At 35.7% G+C, this 24,713-nt stretch overlaps 1 protein-coding gene across 1 annotated transcript in view; it reads right to left on the bottom strand.

Annotated features, from left to right (window-relative positions):
• Positions 1-24,713, bottom strand: part of LOC120625932 — a 105,654-nt gene that overhangs the window by 2,518 nt on the left and 78,423 nt on the right. The window contains exons 5-9 of the mRNA XM_039893208.1: positions 14,127-14,293; positions 12,679-12,811; positions 12,070-12,194; positions 7,268-7,359; positions 5,432-5,609 (exon numbers count right to left, since the gene is read on the bottom strand). Of these exons, the coding sequence (XP_039749142.1) occupies positions 5,432-5,609; positions 7,268-7,359; positions 12,070-12,194; positions 12,679-12,811; positions 14,127-14,293 (695 nt within the window). The remainder of the gene's footprint in view (positions 1-5,431; positions 5,610-7,267; positions 7,360-12,069; positions 12,195-12,678; positions 12,812-14,126; positions 14,294-24,713) is intronic.

Here is a 24,713-nt window from a genome sequence, read left to right as displayed (position 1 = left end):
AAAATTTAAACTTTTAAAAACCCCCGACTTTCAAGTCCGTTCATTCGATACCCATATAGTGCGAGATTTGTAACGTCCTGCAGCAATAAACACCTCAAATTTTTATCAGAGTAACTCAATTTAGGGTTTTTATATGCAATGATCACTACACAGTTATTATTCGGGCCGCCACGGAGTCTAAGAATGCACTGATTTTGTTATTTTAGTATTTATTCAATATTAAGGAGGGTAGGTCGTTGATGCTTATATCACAGGGTTGCCTAAATTGGGCAGAGACCGTCCATACTTTTTGTTTGTGTATTACTAAATGTAATCATGTTACCACAGTAAATCATTTTTCATTTTCATTTCATACAATTTGGCGGCTGATTGGCGTAGTGGGCAGCGACCCTGCTTTCCAAGTCCAAGCCCGCGGGTTCGATTCCCGTTAAAAAGATGAACATGAATCTTTTTCAGTGTCTGGGTGTTTATCTGTATTCATCAGCTATCTTAGTACCCATAACACAAGCTACGCTTACTTTGAGGCTAGATGGCGATGTACAAAAATATTTTTATTTTATTTATTTTGCTAGTGCTATTTTGTTAACTTTAACTTGATTTGTGCGAGATGTTTTATTAAATTGACGTTAGCATTTGACGAATGAATAGTTTTCAAGATTTTTTTTTACAATTGCACCAGGTACTTCATAATATTGCTACGTTTGTAATATCCCCAATTAACGGAAATCAATTATGCGCGTGGTGTGCGCGAGTGTAAACATTTTCATCCCGCCAATTAGTCCTTAATTAATCGAAATACACGGACCGCAATTAAAACAAATGGCGGCATAAATATATTACGATTCCAACGATTATAAAGTTTTCCGTATAATATTATATTTACAGTAATCTATAACACGTTTCTAACCACAATGTTGTCGAGCTCTATGGCACAGTGGCGAGCGTTGTGGTCTTATCTTATCTTATAAGTGGAAGGGAAGGAAATATAATTATAAATAATTTATGTATAATTTAATTAGTGGACAGATGGGTTTCGGCCGTGGCTAGTTACTACGCTGCAGATAAACTAATGCCGTTTACATTTCTTAAATATAGTTCAACTGGTACATAACACATTATATTTTGCATGAGTCGTTTTTTGTTGTCCTGTTTTTAATCCATGCAACTGGGTCGAAATATCTTATTTAAGCAATGTTTAAATGCAGTTAAAGTATTTAGCGTTCCAGTACGACAAAGCGTAGAAACCGATTATGGGTCAATATAACTGCTAAATTCCTAGCCTATTCCTAAGCTAATACGGAAAATTTGGGTCCCAAATTTGCACGAAGGGCGTGCAAATTTGGTACCCAAGTGCAAAAAGACCTTTTTTTTTTAAATTGAAAGTCTGTGGTCTCGATTTACGTTGCGAATATTTACAGTGATAATGGAAACTATAACTAAAGCAAGGGTGGGAAATCCCCTAAAAAGAAAAAAGTTTAGGAATCCGTACACTTCCTAGCATATATATTTTAGAGATAACAACTTCTGTTAAAGGCAGGCAGGAAGACGCTGGCAAGAAACTCAGCAGTTGCTCATTTCTAACGTCAACTATTTTAGTTTTAGATACATTTTAACATATTTTTTTCTATCTTGTGAGTGGAGCGGAAGCTTCCAAGCAAACTTATCATTAAGAAATTATAAATTGTGTAGTAACCTCCTTGTAATAAATGTACTTTAACAAATCCTTTAAACTTATGTATTGGTAGTGCATTACCTTAGAAATCCCTATCCCTACTAATATTATAAATGTCAATGTAAGTTTGTTTGTTACGCTTTCACGCAAAAACTACTCAACCGATCCTCGAAACTTTGTACACATATTCTTGGAAGTGTTAGAAGTAATATAGGATACTTTTTATCCCGACATCAAGCTCGGTTCCTTTGGGAGAGGGGATGAAAGTGTTTGAAGATTTAACACCATAACTCCGACAAATTATAACCGATTTAAGTAATTAATTTTCTACTACAGAGGTTATAATATGTATTTAATTTTGCCCAAACTTTGTGTAGATCTGATGAATGTGGTTGAAGATAGAGGATAGAACTCCTCAGCGGACGGCAGCAAACCCCTCATTTAAGGCTTAGCGATACTGAATACTATATACATTTTTTTAGAACTACAACTAAATTGAATGCCACATCTAAAAACAAAATCAAACGCAGACGAAGTCGCGGGCAACAGCTAGTCATATTATAAAAACGTATACTCAATCCCACACATGACTTCCTTTATTGATAGCCTAGGGGTTAGGGCGTCAGCCTTCCATTCGGAGGGACCGGGTTTGATCCCGAGGAAACCTGCTTGCCTGAGAGTTTTACATAATATTTTCAAAGGCGTGAGAAATCAAATTATTCGCACTTGGCCATCTTGGTAGTTTAAGACAGCATCATAGGTATTTGTTGATGTTGATGATCGTGATGAGTAATGTGGTTGGTAAGTACGTGATATTATATTGACGAATATTTTTATGAGAGTTTGTTCAACCAATTCGGAAGCAAGGTAAGAATAGGTTAACAACATTCCGGCCTATAGTATATTAAAAATTTCAGAAAATTAGGTGAAGAAAAAAGATACCAGCGCCAATAATAAAACCGAATGCTCAAAGTTAAGAGTACATAAGGAGCTTGTTACGGGCAATAACGCGAGACCTTGTGCTTGCCGATTACTTTACGAGGGCCCTTCGCGGGAAAATTAGCGGCTAGTTTGAAGTTTTTGAATATTCGTTTCCATGATGGAAATCGGGAATCGTGTTTTCCGAGCAATTCCACATTGTAGCAATATGATTTTAAAGTCAAATACTGGTTTCTTTATAAAACTATAAATTATATGTACATACAGTATCAGTAAAGTCGTAAGTCTCGCTAGACATGATGGCGTGACAAAATGCCTACATAAAAACCGATTACATTAAAATTATTTGATCGAAATACGAGACTTTCTTCGGGAATCACATGTTATTTGTGCGAATCTATCTATATACACAAATAAATAGTATAAATAAAAGTAATAATAAAAGGTAACATGTTCAATTCTGTCCAATGTATGTAGAAGATATATTGCACATGTTTTGGAGGGCACTTTAAAATCGATGCTAAGGCCAGAACTGTATTTTACGCTGAAACTACAGAATTAGTTTAAATGAATCTTGGCGTGATTTGGGTACGAGCTAGGACACTAGTTATTTTTTATCCCGAAATTCAGTATCAACAGTTCTCTTGGGGGGAGGCAGGGCGACATATTTCAGTTGTTTTTATACCATAACTCGTGATATGTGAACAGATTATAATAATCCATTTAACATTGAAAAGGTTGTTTATTTATTTATATTATTGTGTCTTAGTAAGTGTTTCACAGATAGAATTTACATAGTAAGAAAGGAAAATGCTCACATGGGATGTATAGTGCAAAGTTAAAAGATTTATGAATAGTGAAAGTCTAAAAATGAGATGGAGATGGAATGAGAAGTTATAGCTACTTAAAATATTGTGAAAATACTTAAAATGATTGATAAATCCTGAACAGCAAATTTGCAGAGCTTGCATTGGTATAAAAAGATCCATTTTATCATTTTTATTACTTAGTGTTGTCGGTTTTGACCTGATGCTCAAAGAAGCTCAAGTATGGATCCAAAATATAAAGAATATATGAGTCACAAATAATCCTACATGGAATCCATTAGCGATCTCCATGGTGAGCATGTTACACACGGACTTGCATCGAATTATTTATACGTGGCAGTTGTGAGAGTAATCTAGTTGGGAAGTTCTCGTGCGCGGCTTTACGGCTTCACGTCGAAAATATCGCTTTTAATTAATACCATTAAGCCGGGCTTCGGAAACTGTCTGCCGGTTAGTCCTACTTGAGAGTAGCATTCATGCAAATAACCCTTAATTCATATCAGCATGTAGATAGAAAGAAAAGTGGGAAATCGAATTTAAGTATTTTCCATGTAAATGACACACTGTAATTAAAAACTGTATTTACCCGTTAAATAAAATAAAATAAATTTAATCAAATAAAGTGTTGAGTCGAGCATATTAACGGTCGACTATGATTAATCTTGGGTTCGATTCCCAGGTCTAAGCATAAATTGTTAAGCAGTGTGTTTTTGTGTCAAGAAATTCGCAGTACCACCCCGGAGTGCGGAATTTGACATTGTCGACACCAGTGCCTTATTTTTCTCTTAAAATCGTTGGTCCCAGATATTCGCACGAACACTTATTAATAATTGTAAAACTAACAACCCGCATCATTTATGTATAAAATAATAAATATATTTATATATATATGTATTAATATGCACCTACCTCTATTTCTTCATCTCGTCTTGAGCAGTGTTTTACGCCATCGGTTGCCTGGAAGAGATCGCTATGTAGCGATAAGGCCACCTTATTGTATTCTTCGTGTAAACTAGTTTTTTTTTATAATTTTTCCTGTATTTTTATGTGGTATACAATGAGAGTGTGTTCATACATTCATTGGAGCAGCGTAGGGGGTCTATGACCTTAACTTATTCTCTTGTAAAGAAATAAAAATAAAATAAACAGCCACACAATAACTATGTATTATTTTTCTTTTTTCTTTATCTTTTCTTCTTCTTTCTCTCTTCCTTCCTCCTAAATCTTCTAAATCGTATCGGCCCTGGCCGCCTTCCTGATTACTCCAGAAACTGGATCAGATCAAGTTTCTTTTATCTTTAACTCTCTTTCTCTTTTTCTTGCTGTTTTTATTAATTATGTACCTATTCTTTTTTCTCACCACTTACTGCCTTACTGCTTTGCGCCATGCTTTTAAATTTCTATAATTGTAAATAAATGTACTTTTTCGGTAATTTTATAAGATTGTTATTAGGTTACTGCTAGGATATATTAAGTTACTGCTATGTAATGACTGTTGAATGAATGAATACACTTTTATTGTACACCAAAAAAACAAAGTACTTACATAGGGATAAATACATAGCAAGAGAGTACAATTTGGTGGCCTTATCGCTACATAGCGATTTCTTCCAGGCAACCAATGCGTAAAAGGAAAAAACATAGAAAAGATAAGGTGGTGCCATAAATAAGATTTAAAAATTATATAATTATACAAAAATATAAATAATATATATATATATATATATATAATAATACCTATAATATATATGAATATATAACATATAAATACAAATAAGATATAAACATACATAAAATTACCCATAATTAATGTAAACTACCAACAAACATATACAACATATATAAATATGTAAATATATAACATAAATACCTATATAAATATATAACATATAACATCCTAAATGAAGAAGCGAGTACCCCGAGTAAAGTAAAACAGCATCGTTTGGCAACTTTTTATTATACATATCAGCGTTTTTCAAAAGCAGTCTCTCACCGTCAGTAGGCACCGCCCTGGACCTCGCCAAGTCCGCCTTGTTCCCCACCAGGATTACCGCTCTCCTGGCGGTGTGGCCGGCCGCCCACAGCGCCTGCAGCCTTCGCTCTGCCTCCGCGAAGCTCGCCCGGTCCGCGGTGGAGTACACCACGCAGTACCCGTGCGCTGCTGCTTCCGACTGAGGACAGAATGAGGGAATGTGTGAAAGGATAAATAAATATAAATAAATAAATAAATATACTACGACAATACGCACATCGCCATCTAGCCCCAAAGTAAGCTTAGCTTGTGTTATGGGAACTAAGATGACTGATGAATATTTTTTTATGAATATAATACACATTTATTTATTTATTTATTTACACATAAATACTATACAGATAAACACCCGGAAACTGAAAAACATTAATGTTCATCACACAAACATTTTCCAGTTGTGGGAATCGAACCCACGACCGCTGCGCTAATCGGCCACCAGTAGAGTATGGACGGACCCTGCTGTCCAATTTAGGTTACCCTGTGATATAGGCATCAACGACCTACCCCCCTTTGTATTGATTAAAAAACTAAAATAACAAAACCAGTGCATTCTTAGACGCGTTCGCACTCCGTTGGCGTTTAATAAATAAATATACTACGAATGGATAAACTTATTGCAATTAACAAAAGTACAGACAGAAAAAAAAACGAAACAACAAGGCGTATGAAATGGCTAAGATAGTAAACTGACTCGCAATAAAATATTTCATCTAGAGCATGAGGTAGTTATAGTCAGGGTGGGCTAATGTGATATTTAACTTGGCTCCTCTTTGGGACGGCAGCCGTAGCCAACGTTACCATTTTTTTTATTTAACACGCAAAACAGATCATGTTATAACATAAACTTAAGAACAACAACCATAACAAGAAAACTAGTCTCTCTCCGAGCGTGTACAGATGCAGCCAATAGATGTGACAGATTTACGTTCTAAGATATTTTCTTAAAAAACTTTACACATCATACGAGTATGTAAAAGAATAAATTGTAAGAGAATGCAATGTCGATTTAAATTATGAAAAAATGTTTTATACATTTGTCAAGTAGAGTTCTACAACTATTCAGAGATTTATAGAAATAAACAGATTTATAATGTTAAAATCGCAGGAGGAAACCAACTCATTATAAAGGTGGCACGTTCTAACTACAGGATTGTAGAAAGAAGTGCCGTTTTAAAATAAGTTAAGACAACGTTTTTTACTAGTTTTCGTATTACTGCTACGATATTTAGTATTAAAATCTATCGAAGACGGCAGGACAGGATAGTCTATGTATAAATGCACCATTTTGTGTACCTAAGGCATTTGAAGGAATTTTTTGAATTAAAATTGAATTATGAAAAATAATTTGATAATAATTACATTAAAATTGAATTAATTATATTATGATTATGTATATTCCTAGACATGTAATATAACATGTAATCAAATTATCAAAAAATATTGTTTACTGTGGTAGAATTTAATGCAAACCATTGCATGCGATTGTGTGGCTGATTGTAAATTGCACAATTTCATTGATTATCCTATACCTTGTATACTTACAATCTGGCAATAAAGATATTATTATTAACATTGTAATAACTGTATTGTAATAACTTTACATGCACAACTATTTAAGGTACGTATTGAGTATTGAATTGTATTTTTACCACTTTATACTTAGGAACCCATAGCAGATCAAGGGCTCTTTTAAAGAATTTGCTACGGGCCCCGTGCTTGCTTAATATATCACTGCGCGGCATATAATATAATAAACAATCAACAGTCATTAAAACGCTATCAGTCGAGCATACTCACGATTGCATTTTCTGGAGGAGAATCCAGAAACGTGATCTCTGACTCGTCGCCCGCGAGCAGCACGCAAACAGACTTCTCCCCGGACTCGTCATCTGAAACAAACGAATTGTCTATAGGCAGCATAGCCAGTGGCGTGCATAGAGGGTATGCGCAGGGTATGCGGATGATATAAAATGAGCCAAATCTCCAGTACGACTTATAAAAACTCAGGGGTAGGTTTTTATAACTCCTACAAAGCCTATCCTTAAGTTTTATATAATTCTTAATGGAGATTTTTTTCATTTTATATTATTAAACCGTTGCATACCTGCATGCATGCCATTGCGCATAGCCTAGTTAGGGCTACACTTTTGGCGACGGAGTTCGACGCAGTTCTAACTTTTCTTTCTAAGCAATTAAATATCACTTGTTATCACACACATCGTGGGGAAACCTGCGTACCTGAGAGTTCTCCATAATATTCTCAAAGGCGTATGAAGTTTACCAATCTGCACTAGGCCAGCGTGGTAGATTTCTGATCGAAAGTTGTACGCGAATAAAGTCGTAGGAAACAGCAAGTAAGTTTAGAAGTAGTAGAGCTTTTTGTGACAGAGCTCATCCGAGGTAGTATCACCGCCATGCTCAAGAATAGAATAGAATAGAATAGAATAGAATTTTATTGTTCACTGTTTATACATAGAAAGCCAGTTGACAAGGCCTAGAAAAGTATTGAAGACAGTATACCCACAGCCGGGCGTACAATTATATTATTAAACTAGCTGACCCGCGCGACTTCGTCTGCATCAAATCGGTTATTATCCGATTTAATATCTTTTAGCATTTCTATACCCGTAGTAACGTCTAAACGATAGGTCCAATTTGAATAATTTAAAGAGAAATTATTATTTATTTGGATCTGATAGGAACGTCACCATCTTAAGATTGTACCCGTGTTTTGATTGACAAATTATAACAAAAAGCTGTTATTGTGTCCTAACAATTAGGCATTTAGCCTCCCATACTTTTTTGTAGGTAAAAATTATTACTTTAAACATGGCAATCCATCCATCATCCTTACTGTCAAACTTTCGCATTTATAAAATAAGTAGGATGGTACGCATGCATTCGATCGCTGTCCTTTATGCTTTGCGACTCGCTGTTATCTGTAAATAGTTATGTCCTTTATCTCCGACAATATTTATCCGATCTCCATTAAAATTACACAATACATGTATACACTTTCAAATAAAAAAAGAATTAATAAAATCGGTTCAAATTTAACGGAGCTATGAAGTAAAATTGATAAAAAATATCATCACAGTTCCCGGGAGAAGCTTATTGTTTATCGGGATAAAAAGTAGCTTATATGTTGACCCGGAATATCAGCTACCTCTGTACCAAATTTTATTTAAATCCGTTCAGTAGTTTTCACGTAATGCCCGGCCAGACAGACAGACAGAGAAATTTAAATAGAAATCTGTTTTGGACTCAGTATCTATTATAAAGCATCCCCCGGTCAAAATTTTTAAAATATATTAAATGTACAGAAATCTTCCAGTTACAGTTTTATTATAAGTATAGATAAGTATAAAAAAAAAATTTAAAAAAAAAATCTAAGTATAATCACAATTTTAAAATCAGTGTCAAAATATATATAAGTATAAGATTATTTCACTTCTGCTGTTAAGCACCATTTTTGAAGTGCTTGGTTGTCGGTATGATTGCAGGCACATGAGGCTTAAGCGTCGGTGTCAAACCGACGCCTCTAATTGATGGACACGGCGGCGTGTTGCAGGACGTGTACCTTGCATCATGCATGCCCTGCAAAGGGTTGATCGGTTTATAGGCGATGGTTTTTCACATTGTAGTGGGGCATCTGCAATCCTTGCAATCCGTAACATAGGCATTTTATCCCAGGACCTTTGCGAAACGCGAACGAATAACGCGGGCAACCGCCTATTTATAACTCTAAAAAAGCTACATAAACAACAGTCACCCGCATCTCTCATAGTTCAGTGATCTTTAAACGGGTTGTGGACAAACTTTTTACGATACGACGTTATTCGAGATCGCGGGCTCAGCTGCGTCTGGGTCGATGTCGTCTGGAGTTCGAAGATTAACTCGGCTCCAGTTTAATTCGCGCCCTTAATGGCCCAATTTCATGCTACATCGTTTAGCTGATGCGTTTTAAAGGCAATATACGGTATACCTTACGATCAAAGTTCGTTGTTTTAGAATGAAGGCAATCTTGTATTCAATCTAATATTTAATGGGCTGGTTACTTTCGTGCTTGTCTGGGCAATCTCTATTGTTTTCGTGGTTTTTTTTAATTCGACTTGTCTACTGGCTTGTCATGGTTTTCTACACGCTTACCGAATCGCTTGGCGTCTTTAGTTACCGTACGTCTTCGCCGGTACGGTAACTAGCGTATCAGGAGTTACTAGTTACTACCATCGCTTAATGTAGTATTTTATTACAATGACGGTTTATTTGACATATCTTGACATCATGATTATTATAATTCTGTAAACTTCAACAAAATTTAAAATAAAAGTATTTTAAGTGGATGTTCGAAGGGAACAAGCCGTTATTTGCCCACTACTGGGTCTCCTCTTAGAATGAGAAGGGGATTGGTGGACTCCACACATTAAGAACATTATGGAGAACTCTCAGGCATGCAGGTTTCCTCACGATGTTTTCCTTTACCGTTGAAGCAAGTGATACTTTAATTACTTAAAACGCACATTACTTTGAAAATTAAGAGATGCGTGCTAGGATACGAAATCTGCCACTGAAAGTGAAGTTGAGCTCCTACCCACTGGGCTATCACCGCTTCACCCATTTATTCAATTTCGATTTAGACCCAAGATTTTCTAAAGCATGTATAGACTTTGTTTAGGATTGAGTTGGGTTTCTACTTTCTTTACTTTGTGTTTCATATGTCTTTCCCAACTGGGTTTAATGTCAACTACAATCCTTAGATACCCATTTAAAATAAAGACTACTTACTTATATCTTTCTTTACCATATACTTTTTTGTTTTTTCTTATTAAGAGGAAAGTAAAGGTGGGGTTCTCCATACAAATGTATTCCCCAATTGCCTCGTTTATTTTTCTTTAAAAGCTAAATACTTTAAAAAATCCTACTCTCTAAAATTATGAATAATAAATAAATATACATTTTTCCAGTTGTGGGAATCGAACCCACGGCCTTAATCGCAGAGACGACCACTGCGTCAACCGGCTGTCTAAATATTAATATACCATTTTTACTACTATATTCAGAGGGCTTCAAGTAATTCAAATTTAAAATTCAAATTCTTTTATTCTAAGTAGGCCCAGTTTATAAGCACTTTTGAAACGTCAAGTCAGTCTTTTTGTTGGTAGCGACCCTACTACTGGTTCAGAGGGCAGATTCCACCGAGAAGAGCCGGCAAGAAACTCAGCAGATTGCAGTTCAAACAGGACAATTACATTCAAATTTACAGAGAAAGAAAGAGATACCTAGACGTAATCTTTCTTTAAATTTTCATGAATCGGATCAATAGGGACCTAAGAAACGTCGATCTCGTTAATCTTTTATAGGTGAAATCGGTCTGAGCTACATCGCACTCTACTGGGGAGTTCAGTGAGAGGGCAATAGTTTTTCCAAATACCTATTCATCAAATTTGTCGTCCTGCCCGCATTCTACGTCCGAGTTTATTCAGGTGTTTAAGAAATCTATTTTATGGTTGTCACAGCATATTTTTTATGCATTGTCTACCGTACAGTAATTTCTCTTAGTTATTTCCGGAAAACGTCTTGGGAAAGGATTTTCAGTATGGATATTGTGGTCAATTGGGTTACCACGGGATTAATACCCCTTTTCTTACGTGCGTTGTATATTATAAATTATAATAGAGACCTAAGCTCGTATTTGTTTACCCTTCAGAATCATGACATCCTAATAGCTTCGGGATTCTCTTTGAAATTCTTTGATCCATGATGAAAAGGGATTAAACCCAATTTCCGAGACGTTTAACATCAAATTAAACGAAATCTCACCAACAAATTAAATGGAAAAAGGTCCAACATTCGACACTAGATAATACAAGGGAATATTGTTGACATGGATTTGGGTTTTAAAAATCCTTTGGCACGTGTTGTATGTGTGTAATCAAAGCGCGACAGTCGCGTCGCGTTCATGCCGTTATAAAAAAGGCTTTCTTATTTTCATTTAAACTAGATGTTTGATGCTTGCAGGTTCACGCACAATTTACGATTAGTAAACATTTCACACTGTTTTCCAAACATTTTTATGTAAAGTCGAATAACTTAAATTCATCATAGACTTTTATTATTAACCTGGTAAATTTACCTAAACAGTAGAATTGTATTTACCTATACTTAAAAATAAATTACAGTAACTAATTTTATAACGAGGAAAGATGTTTGTTTGTACCGAATAGGCTCCGAAACTAAGCTCCGAAACTACTTCACAGATTTTAACTGTTTTATTACCAATAGTAAGCTTATTTATCAGGAACTTTATTATATTATTATAATAACATAGGATATAATTTTTTTTGAATTTTATCCTTTAGAAAACTGCAATGATGTAAACAATAGTAGCAACATTTGCCTCTAACATTGAACATTGGCTTGCGCTGAGAAAACTAATAATTAAACACACTAATTATGTACTTTTTTTAATGAAATGTTTGTTAGGTATTATACTTATAAAACATTTAACGCTATTTGACATTCCCGATATGCCGATGGAATACAAACTTACGTAACTATATACAACTAATCTATAGAGAAAGCTTGTTAAAAGATCTTACCTATGCTAGTATCGTACGCGTGCAGGTATTCCGACGTCATGAACTGTCCCACCAGGCTGGACTTGCCGACGCCCGGTCCTCCAAGCACCAGCACGCGGTAGGTGCTGAGGCCGGCTGAAGAGTCCCTGGTGGAAAGAGAATGTTTAAGTGATCCACACCCATTGCATACTTCATAGCGCGTTTGCGGTTAGTGATTTACTCTCGAATTTTGTTTTTTTTCCTTCACAAGTTAGTCATGTACTACAATATCACCTGCACGGCTGGCATGCAGGGGACATTTTTCTCAACGGGGATAGGACAATATGTTTATCTATTATCCGGCATCGTACGACAAGGGTGGAAATAAAAAACCCAAATAATACACGTAATAATAAACGGGGGTAAACTTGGTCAATTTAATGACGGCTAAAGAGCACGGGTTTTCTCCCTGAGAAAGGTAAAGTCCGTAGTCCACCACGCTGGTCCAGTGCGGATTGATGGACTTCACATGCCTTTGAGAACATCGTGGACTCTCAAGCATGCAGGTTTCCTCACGATGATTTTCCGTCTCCGTTCTAGTAGGTGATATTTTTAATGCTTTAAACTAAGGTGAATCAGTAAAAAGGTTACCTGGAAGAGGCTAAGGAGCATGGTGCAGACGCCCTAGTCACAGCTTCCGTACTCGACGCACTGGACGCGACTGACGTGTTTGAACGCGATCGTCGCGATCTTAAGGAGTCACCTCTGTTGATTACGCCTTTACCTGGTGAGTAATAAACTGTATTAGATAAAGCGTTTCTAGATTGACTATCAGCTTTTGCCCGTTTTCACTAAACGGACAAGGCAATGCATAACTAAGTAACTACTTATAAAAAAAAAAAGACACGGTACACCCACATGTACGGGCACGCGCTGGGAGTTATACAATTCACAACGAAATGCTTTCATTGTTTTAAAGGCGCTAACTAATACAAATGTTTTGTTATAATTAGCCTCCATAGCCCGCATATGTGCTGAATACAGCGTATTGTCATGATTATTACCTGGCATCGACATATTTCACAAAACTTACCCAGTATTTAAAAAAAAAGCTCATCGCTTACCTATCAGTGGGCCCTCCCTTAAGATAGATATAACATACACAACGACTATTCCTTCCTATCTTTATGATTTTTTTTGCTGTGTTTGCTTTTATTTTTTTGTGAATGTCATGGTCACTTGTTATCGATATACATACAAGTTTATTTCTGTATATGGAATATATGTATATTGTTAGTGTCCTTAATAAATAAATAAAGTCCTCAGAGTCTCGTTCTCGGCGACAAAGTGACGCGTACGCAGCATTTTAGTGTCCTTTAATTAATATTTATATCGGATATACTTTTTAAAAGCAGGAATTACTTCTAGACAGTCTGTGACATACATGGAACAAGGAGAAAAGATCAATGTCTCGCAAAGTCATACACGTCAATAGTCTCGGTAAGGAAGTTCGAAACAAATATGAAATTCTGAAGTTGTTACTTGTTACGAGCTTGTTACACAATATTGCTGCGAGAACAGTTTCTCTACCGCTCTAGTGATTGTTGGGCATGTTTGTGCGCAAAAGCAAATACACCGACAAGCTCAGAATTTTTAAATGGTACCTACAAAAAGAAATTACTTTTCTTATTAGCCAAATAGCCCATAAAAGTCCTAAACACCTCTTTAGGACTTTTAACCTAACCTAACCTAACGGAAGAGTTTGCCACTCATCACCACGCTGGTGTTGGTGATCGCAGTGGATGGTCGTGCCACTCCATTATATTTTCTGTATACAATATTTCACGCTTCTTTGTTACGAATGTCACAGTAGGGTAAATGTGCCTGTTGTCGTGCTTTGACGAGTGGGCGGGGCTGTGCTAGTGGAGGGGTATACCATCGCTGCGTTTTTCGGTTAGTTATAATTTTAAATATAAAACATTCATGTTCATCGCACAAACATTTTCCAGTTTGTTGGAGTCGAACCCACAGCCTTGACTCAGAAACTCTACTGCGCCAATCGGCCGTATAAAGTCTAGTCGTCCGGGGGGATGGCTCACCAGTGATGCTGAAATGCCTCAGTCTGTAGTACTCCTCTTCCACGCCGGTGTTTGGCATGGACGCTACCCGTGCGCGTTGCTGTGGCAGGCCGAGCAGCTGTCTCTCTCCCGTGCGCGAGCGCTGCGCTTTGACAGACTGGGAGCGCGTGTGGTGGGGACTGCCGTACCTTGGGGACAATTCAAAAAATACATCTATAGTCAATATCTTCTTCGGTATATTAATGTTACATTTGTTACAGTAATTTTATAAAGTGGGTAAACAATTAAACTTTTTATAACTATAAATTCATATTGGCTATATATTTTCTTAAATAGATTAGGATTTTTACAAATACGTTTATAATTATTATTTAATTAATAAATAGTATCCAAGAAACAATTAAAATTATATTTGATTAACAACGTATGTTCATGACATTGAGTTGGTGGGTATTTTTATATAAATACGGGTGCATTATCGATACATTTCACTCCTGTATGGACTCGAATGATGCAAAGATACCTCCCGGTATCTAGTCGTTTATCAGTCAGAAGTGGTACGATATAAAAGTCTAGCCCACGCGGTTCGATTTGACTGTCAGCTGAAATGACGATTGCTCTTAGTGACTTTTGTTTTTCAGACTGTAGCCATCTATAGCGATTGTCTACCAAGCTTTTGGCAAAAGTGGTGATTGTGTTATTAATTATACCATATCAGTTATGAGTCTGTGTGTGACCTATGTACGAGAAAATCTATGTGACCATCAACGATAACGTCTGTGTGACCATCTTAATTATTGTGAGCTGTGTCACATTAGCCGCACCATATTTGTCATGCCAATAACCTGCTAAAAGTTGCCGGTTTGTTATGTAAAAAGAGCAAATACTGAGTTTCTTGCCGGTTCTTCACAGTACAATCTGCATTCCGAATCAGTGGTAGATTCACAGCTGAAGCTTCTCGATTATAGGCCTAAGTACGTTAGCGGGGTCGCAAACTTTCAGTCCTACATGGACTCGAACGATGCAAAGATACCTCCCGGTGTCTAGTCGTTTATCACATTACAGGACGCCGAAGATAGAATGCAATAGATAGAAAAACTATCATAGTGTAAAAGAATACCTTAGTGACTATTATAGTGTTATATACCTTCTTAGTTAACTTTTATAACTGTTTAAGAACATTTGTAATTGGATTATTTGCCTTATTCATTCAAAATGACATTTTTATCTATTTCTGTTTATATTTTTATTTTATATTACATTATATTTTTATTCTTTAAATCTTTAAATTGTATTTTGTAATTTTTGTTTTATTTTTTTAAACATTTACACACTGTCTGTGACAGTCGATTGTGAAGGGTCTGTATAATTAAATGTTTACTTGTTTACCCATTAAATGTTTACCCACAATTATAAAGATAATACCTTAGAACCTTTATTATATTATATTGGAGAATCTATACTCTAACACATAAGTAAAAAAAATATAAAGTATCTGTCTATGATTGCATATCCACCATGTACTTTTTTTTTACTCTAATACAATAATTAAGCTCTGGACTGCAATCTACTGCTGATAAGTGATGCACGTGCTAAAAAAATATAGATATGGAAGGAAGGCCATGGTATTCACTTATTCACTTCAATACCCACAATGTTCAGGATGGCACTTAGATCTTTGATTAATTAACAGTATTATTGAAGCTAAATACCTAGTTTCTTAGCAGTACTTATTTATTCTCATGACTATTATTCTTCCTTCCTATTAAAGTATTAAATTTATAAAAGACATCATTAAATCCCACCAACCTGCTTTAGAGCAGTGTTGTGGGTCTGTACTCTATAAACCTGACTTCCCAAGGAGTGAAATAAAACAACTGGACTGACTCTAATACTGTATATTAGGCTTCTCTATAATTCATATTACTTGTTACCTTCAAATGACTCTACTACCAGTTCGGAATGCTGTCTTCGGCAGAGAAGACCACTGGCAAGAAACTCTACCGTTGCTCTTTTATTCAATCAATTAAAACAAGACTTATAAACACAATTACAACATTATCATATGTTATAACGCTAGGCCCTTTGATACAAGACATATAAGACAGGTCAAACATAAATACTATGATCACTTATAACATCAGAACTTTTGAAACAAATTGTTTGTACAGAGCAACCTCTGCTAATAAGCTATCTGTATGAAATAATGCTAGGGCTCCATATATGATACCTAAATAACCCAAAGGATATAAGAGATATACTTATCTGATGCAACATCAGGTACAACCATAGTACCAACAACTTTTAACAACTTATCTCAACTCCATCACCAGTATATACGACTCTTGTTCCGCCACAACAATATTTCGTTACGTTTATCGTTTCCATTATAAATCATCTATTCACAATTTGTAACGTTCTATCCACAATACTTTACTTAATCTCCATTTCTCAATTCATTACTTTAAATCCGTCCTAACTTTTCTTTCCCGCCAATCGATCTTGTCAAACTCGCGTCTCCCGCCATAGATCCTATACTTTTATTTGACAGTTTACTAAAGTCCATTATTCTATTTTCAATACATTATCAATGAGTATACAAACTATGATTTGTTGATATATTTAATATAATCATCGTGTTTATCATAGATAAAGTGCTGTAATTCCCTATTTCCTAACACACGCGAGGTTCTATTAAACCCATACCTGTATTTTTTTTTTTTTATTCCTCTACAAGTTAGCCCATGACTGCAATCTCAACCTGCTACCATCTTTGACTGCATCATCACTGGTGGTAAACACACACACACCACATCAAACCGAAAAACTTAATCGGTTGGCGACACGTCTTTGTCGATTGGGTGGTAGTTAGCCACGGCCAAAGCCTCCCACCTGACCTGACCAGAGAAAATTCAGAAATTATAAATTGCCGCTGCTGGAAACCGAACCCGGGGTCTCCAAATTAAATTCATAGTGCTCGCAGTTGCGCTAATCGGTACTTCTTTGTCGAATATTTTGGGTTTTTTTTTGTGGTCTGTTATAAGTAATAAGTATATTCATTCATTTACTTCTTGCTGCCTTTGTAAGCGTGACAACTGAAAACGCAATAAATTTTCGCTGACGAAGCATTACGTCTGAAATGCTTAATATAGCAACGTTGTAGAGTCGTGTTACATTGTATGGATGTCGGTACAGATGATAATAACGCGAGCGGAGCACAACTCTTGGGAAATGGGCAAATTTAAACACCCTGTAGCAGGTGTGCAGTAAGTTTATTTGGGGTTAAATTTATGGTGTGTTTCTAACAAAGTAAGCGCCGTCGATACTCCCATATCGCGTAACATAAACAAACCCGGGAAGTACAATTTTGCTAATTTTACAGGCAGGCTACGGCTAACGAAGTGATAAACGACTAAGACAACCGGCAGGTATCCTCATCATCGATTGTTCGAGTCTATACAGGACTGAAGTGTATCGATAATGCAGTCATATTTGTACCAAAATACCCACCAACTCAATGTCGTGAACATTTGTTGTTTATCAAATATAAATTTAATTGTTTCTTCAAAACTATTTATTAATGAAATATAGTTATTAGTATTTATAGCAATCCTATTCTATTTAATAAAATATCTGGTAAATACGAATGTATAGTTATCAAAAGTTTAATTATTTACCCACTTTATTAAAAATCTGTAAAAGAAGACCTTACTTTAACTCTCCTTGCGTATGTTTTTGTTAGCGAATAATCGCCATTATTCGTGTACAACCTCCGTTTATAATTCTCTTTAGTAGAAGTTTGACAACCTTCCTGGAGCAGTTTTAACCGTGGGGAAATTAAATATTTTCCGAATTTTCTATGTTCTGGTCTGTTGGGAGGCTTCAGCTAGTTACCACCCAACGAAGACGTGCTGCTAAGCACAAAATGAAAAAGAGCGCAAAAATTATGTACTTAATAAAAAAAATATTATCTGTTGTTTTGCCATACCACTCTAAATGTTAAGAACATTAACACCTTTTCGAGTTAACATGGGGGCCGGCGGGTTAACTTGTAATTTGTGGGGACAAGGGATGCCGTGCGAGTGCGGCAGCTTTTAATGAAGTCCCTTTATTAGATGTCGCTTTATTAATGTTTAAGCAGCCATCAAATTCATTTTCAAACCCAAAATTCTTTATTGCGCATTTGGGGGAATTGTATACAGATTACATACAGAACCAAGAAAAACACTGATAAGCAGAGCCAATACAATACTATTTTACAATAAATTACCGGTTGTTGATGATATATTGGGGATGTCTCTAAAAAACTTCAAAGTTTGTATTAAGCGAAAGCTATATATATGAAAAGTCAAAATATTAAAAATGTTACAATTGTTATAATAAAATTTATAGTACTAATAATAATACACATAATTCTTCATATCCAATACCTAGAACTTAGATTTCTCCAGCTTTATTTTAAATATAGAAAATTCGCAAGTGTATATAATATCATTCGGTTAAATGGTTATATAATAGTGGTCCCACACAGAAGAAACTTTTAGAAAAATGAAATTCATTCTGGTATCAAGTATTTTATCAAAAGCCCGAAGTCTACACTTTCTTGTACATCTTTGAGTTCTTAACTCGGAACAACTAATAAATAATGGATTACCAAAAAACTTTGTTATTAGCTTCTATTGTAAGGTTGAGTTTTTCTTTTTTTTTATCCCACTACAAGTTAGCCCTTGACTGCAATCTCAAACCTGCTGGTTTAAGATTGCAGTCGAGGGCTAACTAAAAATCCATTACCTGGTGGTAAGTGAAGATGTAGTCTGAGATGATAACGGTCTCACCTGTTACGGATATGGCATTCGGTTTCTACGTGACATCGATCGATCAATTCTTTATATAGTTTAGGCTATAGTTACAGCACTTATAAACGTCATACCTTGTTTGTTTTATAAATATAATAATAGCACTAAAAAAAGTTAATAATGAATAATTATTAATTAAAATAAAGTTCAAGTTTATGTTGCAAATTAGATGTATAATAAAATTAAAATATAATAAAAACATCGTAATGGACCGCTTAGCGGCACAAGCCTACTGTGTCCGTAAATAAGGTTCAGAGCGTTCTCTGCCAGGTAGAAAAGGTCAAGTTAACAATGTAGTTTTGATTACATTATTTGTTTGTTATACAAAAACGTGGTCGTATGGGTATTACTATAGGCCTCATAAAAAGGCTCAGAGACACTCCGCGGACGATAGAGAGCAATGTTGGGAGTCTCGGCGAGATCAAATCAGAAATGAGGAGATCCGTAGAAGAACCAGAGCTACCGACATAGCTCAAAGAGTCGCAAGACTAAACTGGAAATGGGCGGGGCACATAGCTCGGAGAACCGATGGACGTTGGGGTTCCAAGGTGCTAGAAGGCAACCCCGTAAAAGCAGCGTAGGTCGGCCTCCAATGAGCTGGACAGACGACATCAATCGAATCACTGAAAGCCGCTGGAAACAGCGGCCCAGGACTGTGGATTTCTCCTTACAAAAGACCTATGCCCAACAGTGGACACTAATCTGTTGTTGTGATGATGATGATGATGATACAAAAAAGTGTTATCATCATCATTACATAAACCCATTGCCGGTCCACTACAGAGAACGGCAGTTAGCGTAGTAGTGGCGTGCACTTCATACATGCACAAAAGCACTGCATACCCAAATTTAGTCATATTGGAGGGGAAAACTTCCATTTTATGCCATGTACTGGTTTTTGCATACCTTGGTCAAAAACCCTGTGCACGCCACTGGAGAACGGGTCTCCGCCTGCAATGAGAAGGGGTTAAGGCCGTAGTCCACCACGCTGGCCCAGTGCGGATTTGTGGACAAAAAAAGTGTATTTCCATTTTATTTAAACGAAAATCCTTGATCATGATTGCTGAAGCACTCAATGCAGGTACTTTAGTTACGCGGGTTAAAACAACAGCCGGTTAATTACACGTTATGTGGCTAAGTGAGGAAGATGAATCCCTCGCCGATGCGGGGAGAGGAGGCGCGAGTTAATTACCCGGGAATAATATATATTGTCTACTCGGAATAATTAACGCGGCAGTGGTATGAGGCCTATTATTTTGGTGATATTTATTAAAACACAAGCTAGCTGAAGCTTAGCTGAAGTTTATAATCAATTATAAATGCTTACATGGAGCACCGCACTATAAAGTATGCAACACACACCCAGACACACAGACACACATACACACGCACGCACGCACACACAAATATGTGCTTTTTCACATGCTGCGACGAATAAATTTTCATAAATTTTTATTTGATTGTTTTTGATCGATTAGTCTTAATAGTTTTCTTTGTTTCTTTACGTCTTGTACACACTTTTATGTTATTATCTCTTTTACATATTTATTAATTCATAATACCTAATTATTTTTATGTTAAATCCGAGACCGTACCTATTTCAAAATGTTATGTTTATGTAATCTTTGTGGCCTTAGATTTTAGTGAAACTATTTAGAAATATATTTTTATTGTAACGCTGTTGATTACGAATAAATAAATAAATAAATAAGCAAATAATGCTTCAGCAATAGCGACACAATGAAGAACCTCAAGAACATAAAGCTTAAACCGCGTATTTGTATACACCACTACGCCGTTCCTTTTAAACAAACATTTAAAAGAATAATACTTATTCTTACAAATACAACCCCTTCCTTAAGCGACCAGGGTGCTTGGGGGAGATAATATCTCAAATAATCAAATTAAACTTCTACAGCTAAAAAAGCAAATCTTGTATTTATTAGATCGTAAACTTAATTAAATTCTCCTTTTTGCGAGGTGAAAATTTATGGGTATGGGAAAATTGCTTCAAGCGGAAGTACCTACGTATTCGGGCATGCCACGTGGTCGGGCCCATGATGCGAGGTATGCCACTATACCCTACTCACTCACTATCCTAATTACTATTATAAATAGGAAGTTTTTTTTCCACTACAAGTTAGCCCTTGACTGCAATCTCAACTGGTGGTATGTGATAATGCAATCTAAGATGGTAGCGGGCTAACCACCGGTTGAGATTGACTTGATTGATTTACATTGCACCGGAACACTACATCGCTTAGCGGCACGTCTTTGTCGGTAGTGAAACTAGCCATGGACAAGGCCTCCTACCAGACAGTAAATAAATGTGTTTGTTAGCTTTTCTTTTCTTCACGACCCAAACTGAGCAACGAGTCAAATTAAAAGGTTACTTTATATCTATATATTTAAAAAAAAACAAAGCAGCGCTTATTACGCTGGCAATAGCTAGTGGTCTTGGTGCACATTTTTACACACTTGTTATTTTACGCCTATGTGGTTACAATTACAGAAAAAAACATTTTCATCGTATTACTAATGAATAGAATGTAGTAAAATGTTACTGTGTGGACAAAAATCGTGTTCAACATCAAAACCATTGTTAAAATAGAGTTTTTAACAGCGGATTTGATAAAGCATCAGAAAAAAGATAAATTTCACTGCTAAGTGGTAATATATTAAAATTGTCATACACGATTGGCGCAGTGGGCAGCGACCCTGCTTTCTGGGTTCGATTGTCCCAACTGGAAAATGTTTATGTCATGAACATGAATGGTTTTCAGTGTCTGAGTATTATCTGTATAGTGTAAGTATTCAAAAATTCAAAATTCAAAATTCATTTATTTCAAGTAGGCCTAATATAAGCACTTTTGAAACGTCAAGTCTGTCTGTTTGTAGTGATTCTACCACCGCTTCGGAAGGCAGATTCTACCGAGAAGAAGCCGGCAAGAAACTCAGCAGTTGCTCTTTTCCAACATCAACAATTTACATTTTGCATTTTAACATTCATTTTTCCTATCTTGTGAGAGCTGAAAACGGAGCCGGATGCTTCCAAGCAACCTTGTCATTAAAAAAATCATCAATTGTATAGTAACCTCGCTGTAATAAATGTGTTTTAACAAATTCTTTAAACTTGTGTATGTATCCACAACACAAGCTACGTTTACTTTGGGGCTAGAGGGCGATGTGCGTAATGTCATAGTATATTTATTTCAATTATTTATTTATGTAACTTAACATATACTAATTTCAGAAATTTACATCGACTTATATAAACAAAAAAGGGCACTGAAATGAACTTTTTGGAAGTTGGAACTATTTTCGTTTGTTTCAAAGCTCGGATTTAATATGGATGGTATTCATAGCGAGTGGCGAGTTAATAGCAAGCGTGAGAAAAAACAACTGCAGTTAATTTTGTCTGCTGAGTCCCCCACTTGGTTTGCCACAAGCTTGGCTTTTCACTGGCATCTATCTACCCATTTATTGTTCCGACATCATTAACTGATTTTAAGCCAAGAAACTTATTAAAAATCATATTAATATGAGATTACGTAATTTTCAAGTTATTTTATATAAAATTCAAAATTCATTTATTTCCGTTATAAGTAATATTAATAACAAAGTAAAATTAATATTTACCGTAAATATAAGCCGTCTAACTGTTTACTTATGGGCACGGTACCCAAAATGCTGGCGCTATCGCCCCATTGAATTGCTAGACTTAGCCGTTTGACTCAATAAGCGCCAGCTCTTGGGTCACCAGACGTCAAGACCAATTTTTGGGACACGATGTTTATAAAATTTCATTTCAAGTAAGCCAGTAAGTAAGTAGTTTAAAAGCATTTTTGAAACGTCAAGTCAGTCTGTTTGTAGTGACTCTACCACCGGTTTGGAAGGCAGATTCCACCGAGAAGAGCCAGCAAGAAACTCAGCAGATTGCTCTTTTCCAACATCATTTTAAAGTATCTTTAGAATGTTTCTGTCTTGTGAGAGATGAGAACGGAGTAGCCTGCTTCTAAGAAGCCTGTCGTAATAATTCACGCATCAAGCATATAGGCCACGTCATGGTAAGTGGTAATCTATCACCTATACAACAACACTTCGCAGAGCATGCAGGGACAACGCCCTAAGGTGTGCTGGCGTAAGTGTTAAGCCGTTAGTTACACCTGCGACCACGCTCTTTAGACTAAGATACAAGAATGCTGCCTCAGACGAGTTCAGCCTCAAAAATCTATACTGTGTTACAGTAAATTTAAAAAGTGGGTAAATAATTGAACGTTAGATAACTATAATTCATATTTGCCAGATATCTTTTACATTGATTAGGATTTTTACAAATTTGATTAAAAACCAATGTTCATGAAATGAGTTGGTGGGTATTTTGATATAAATACGACTGCTTTTTCGACACACTTCAGTCCTGCTTGGACTTTAACGATGCAAGGGGGCTTCCGGTGTCTTAGTCGATTATCAACTGCTAATAAAGTTATTAGACTATAGATAGACCACAAAATAACACAAGTAATGTTGAAAAAGGGTTCAAAAACCACCCGAGTTCATTCACCCGCCCACGTTCAAACAAATGGCAACAATATACCAGTTAAAATTTAAACGTGTGCTTTTTAATACAAACAAATAGTTAACAAAGGGAAACATAAATTGTAACTATAATAAATGTCGTCAAATAATTTATGTTTGTAATTCCATCGCCACTAACTGTTGCATGCTATTGTGTTAAGGCGCTTTTCCACCAGCCCTTTATATTGCTTCAATAAATAATTAACTTTAACCGTATCTGATCGTCTGTCTCTTTAAGTCCTAGGGTTAAGGTATCACAAAATCGGACTATTTACTATAAATATGTAAACCAAGCTATACCAAGTATAATACGTACTTGTTAAGGGCTATAGAATAATTTGCGGACCCCATTTGCATTTCCACGAACATATTATGTACAATCAACAACCTTTGTTACAAATATTGCTTTTTATGTATTATATTTATATATTTAAGTAATGAAATTTTTATTTTATAACCGAACTATTTTCTGTCTCTGTTTTTTATCCTGTTGGTTGCCTGGAAGAAATCGCTATGAAGTGATAAGGCCGCCAAATTGTATACGTTGTTTTGTTATACTTTGCTTTTTTTCATGACCTCTTGACCAGTAGTTATTGGTATTACTTTCTAATCACATGTCGATTTGCGTAAAGCTGAATCTCGAATAGTGAATTAGGTAATCTTATTCAATATACATATCTTATATAATAGTGTAATTTTATTTACAAATAGGTTACATACCTACGGTGAGATCATACATCTCACTATATTTTACAATCTGTCATTAATGCCATTTCAAAAAAATATACTTACACAGGTCAGCTTAGCGGGTGACGAAGGTAAAACAATATTCTAGTGGAAGTAGACCTTTAATTGTATTTATTGCCCTAGAATTAGTAGGCTTTTATAAGCGTTACTTGAACACGCAAGCTACATTTAAAACGCATAAAAGGATTTAAAAAATTAAATATAAACGAAAGCCCGTATGCATACCTCTAATAGTTGAAAAGTTTTGAAAATGGTTGAAAGCTAACAGGACTTTTTATATACTAATCTTAACACTTTGATAATTATAAAATGTTACATTTAAATCGACCGCGGTCCTGGTATAAAGAAAAATGCGTGCACAGTTTAACTTTTTCAATAAAATATATATATATATATATATTACGAAAATACACACATTGCCATCTAG

The sequence above is a fragment of the Pararge aegeria genome, chromosome 1 (assembly GCF_905163445.1).
Source record: "Pararge aegeria chromosome 1, ilParAegt1.1, whole genome shotgun sequence".
Taxonomy (NCBI): Eukaryota; Metazoa; Arthropoda; class Insecta; order Lepidoptera; family Nymphalidae; genus Pararge; species Pararge aegeria.
Note: the sequence above shows the minus strand (reverse complement) of the source record. Positions and strands in the feature narration are given on the sequence as shown.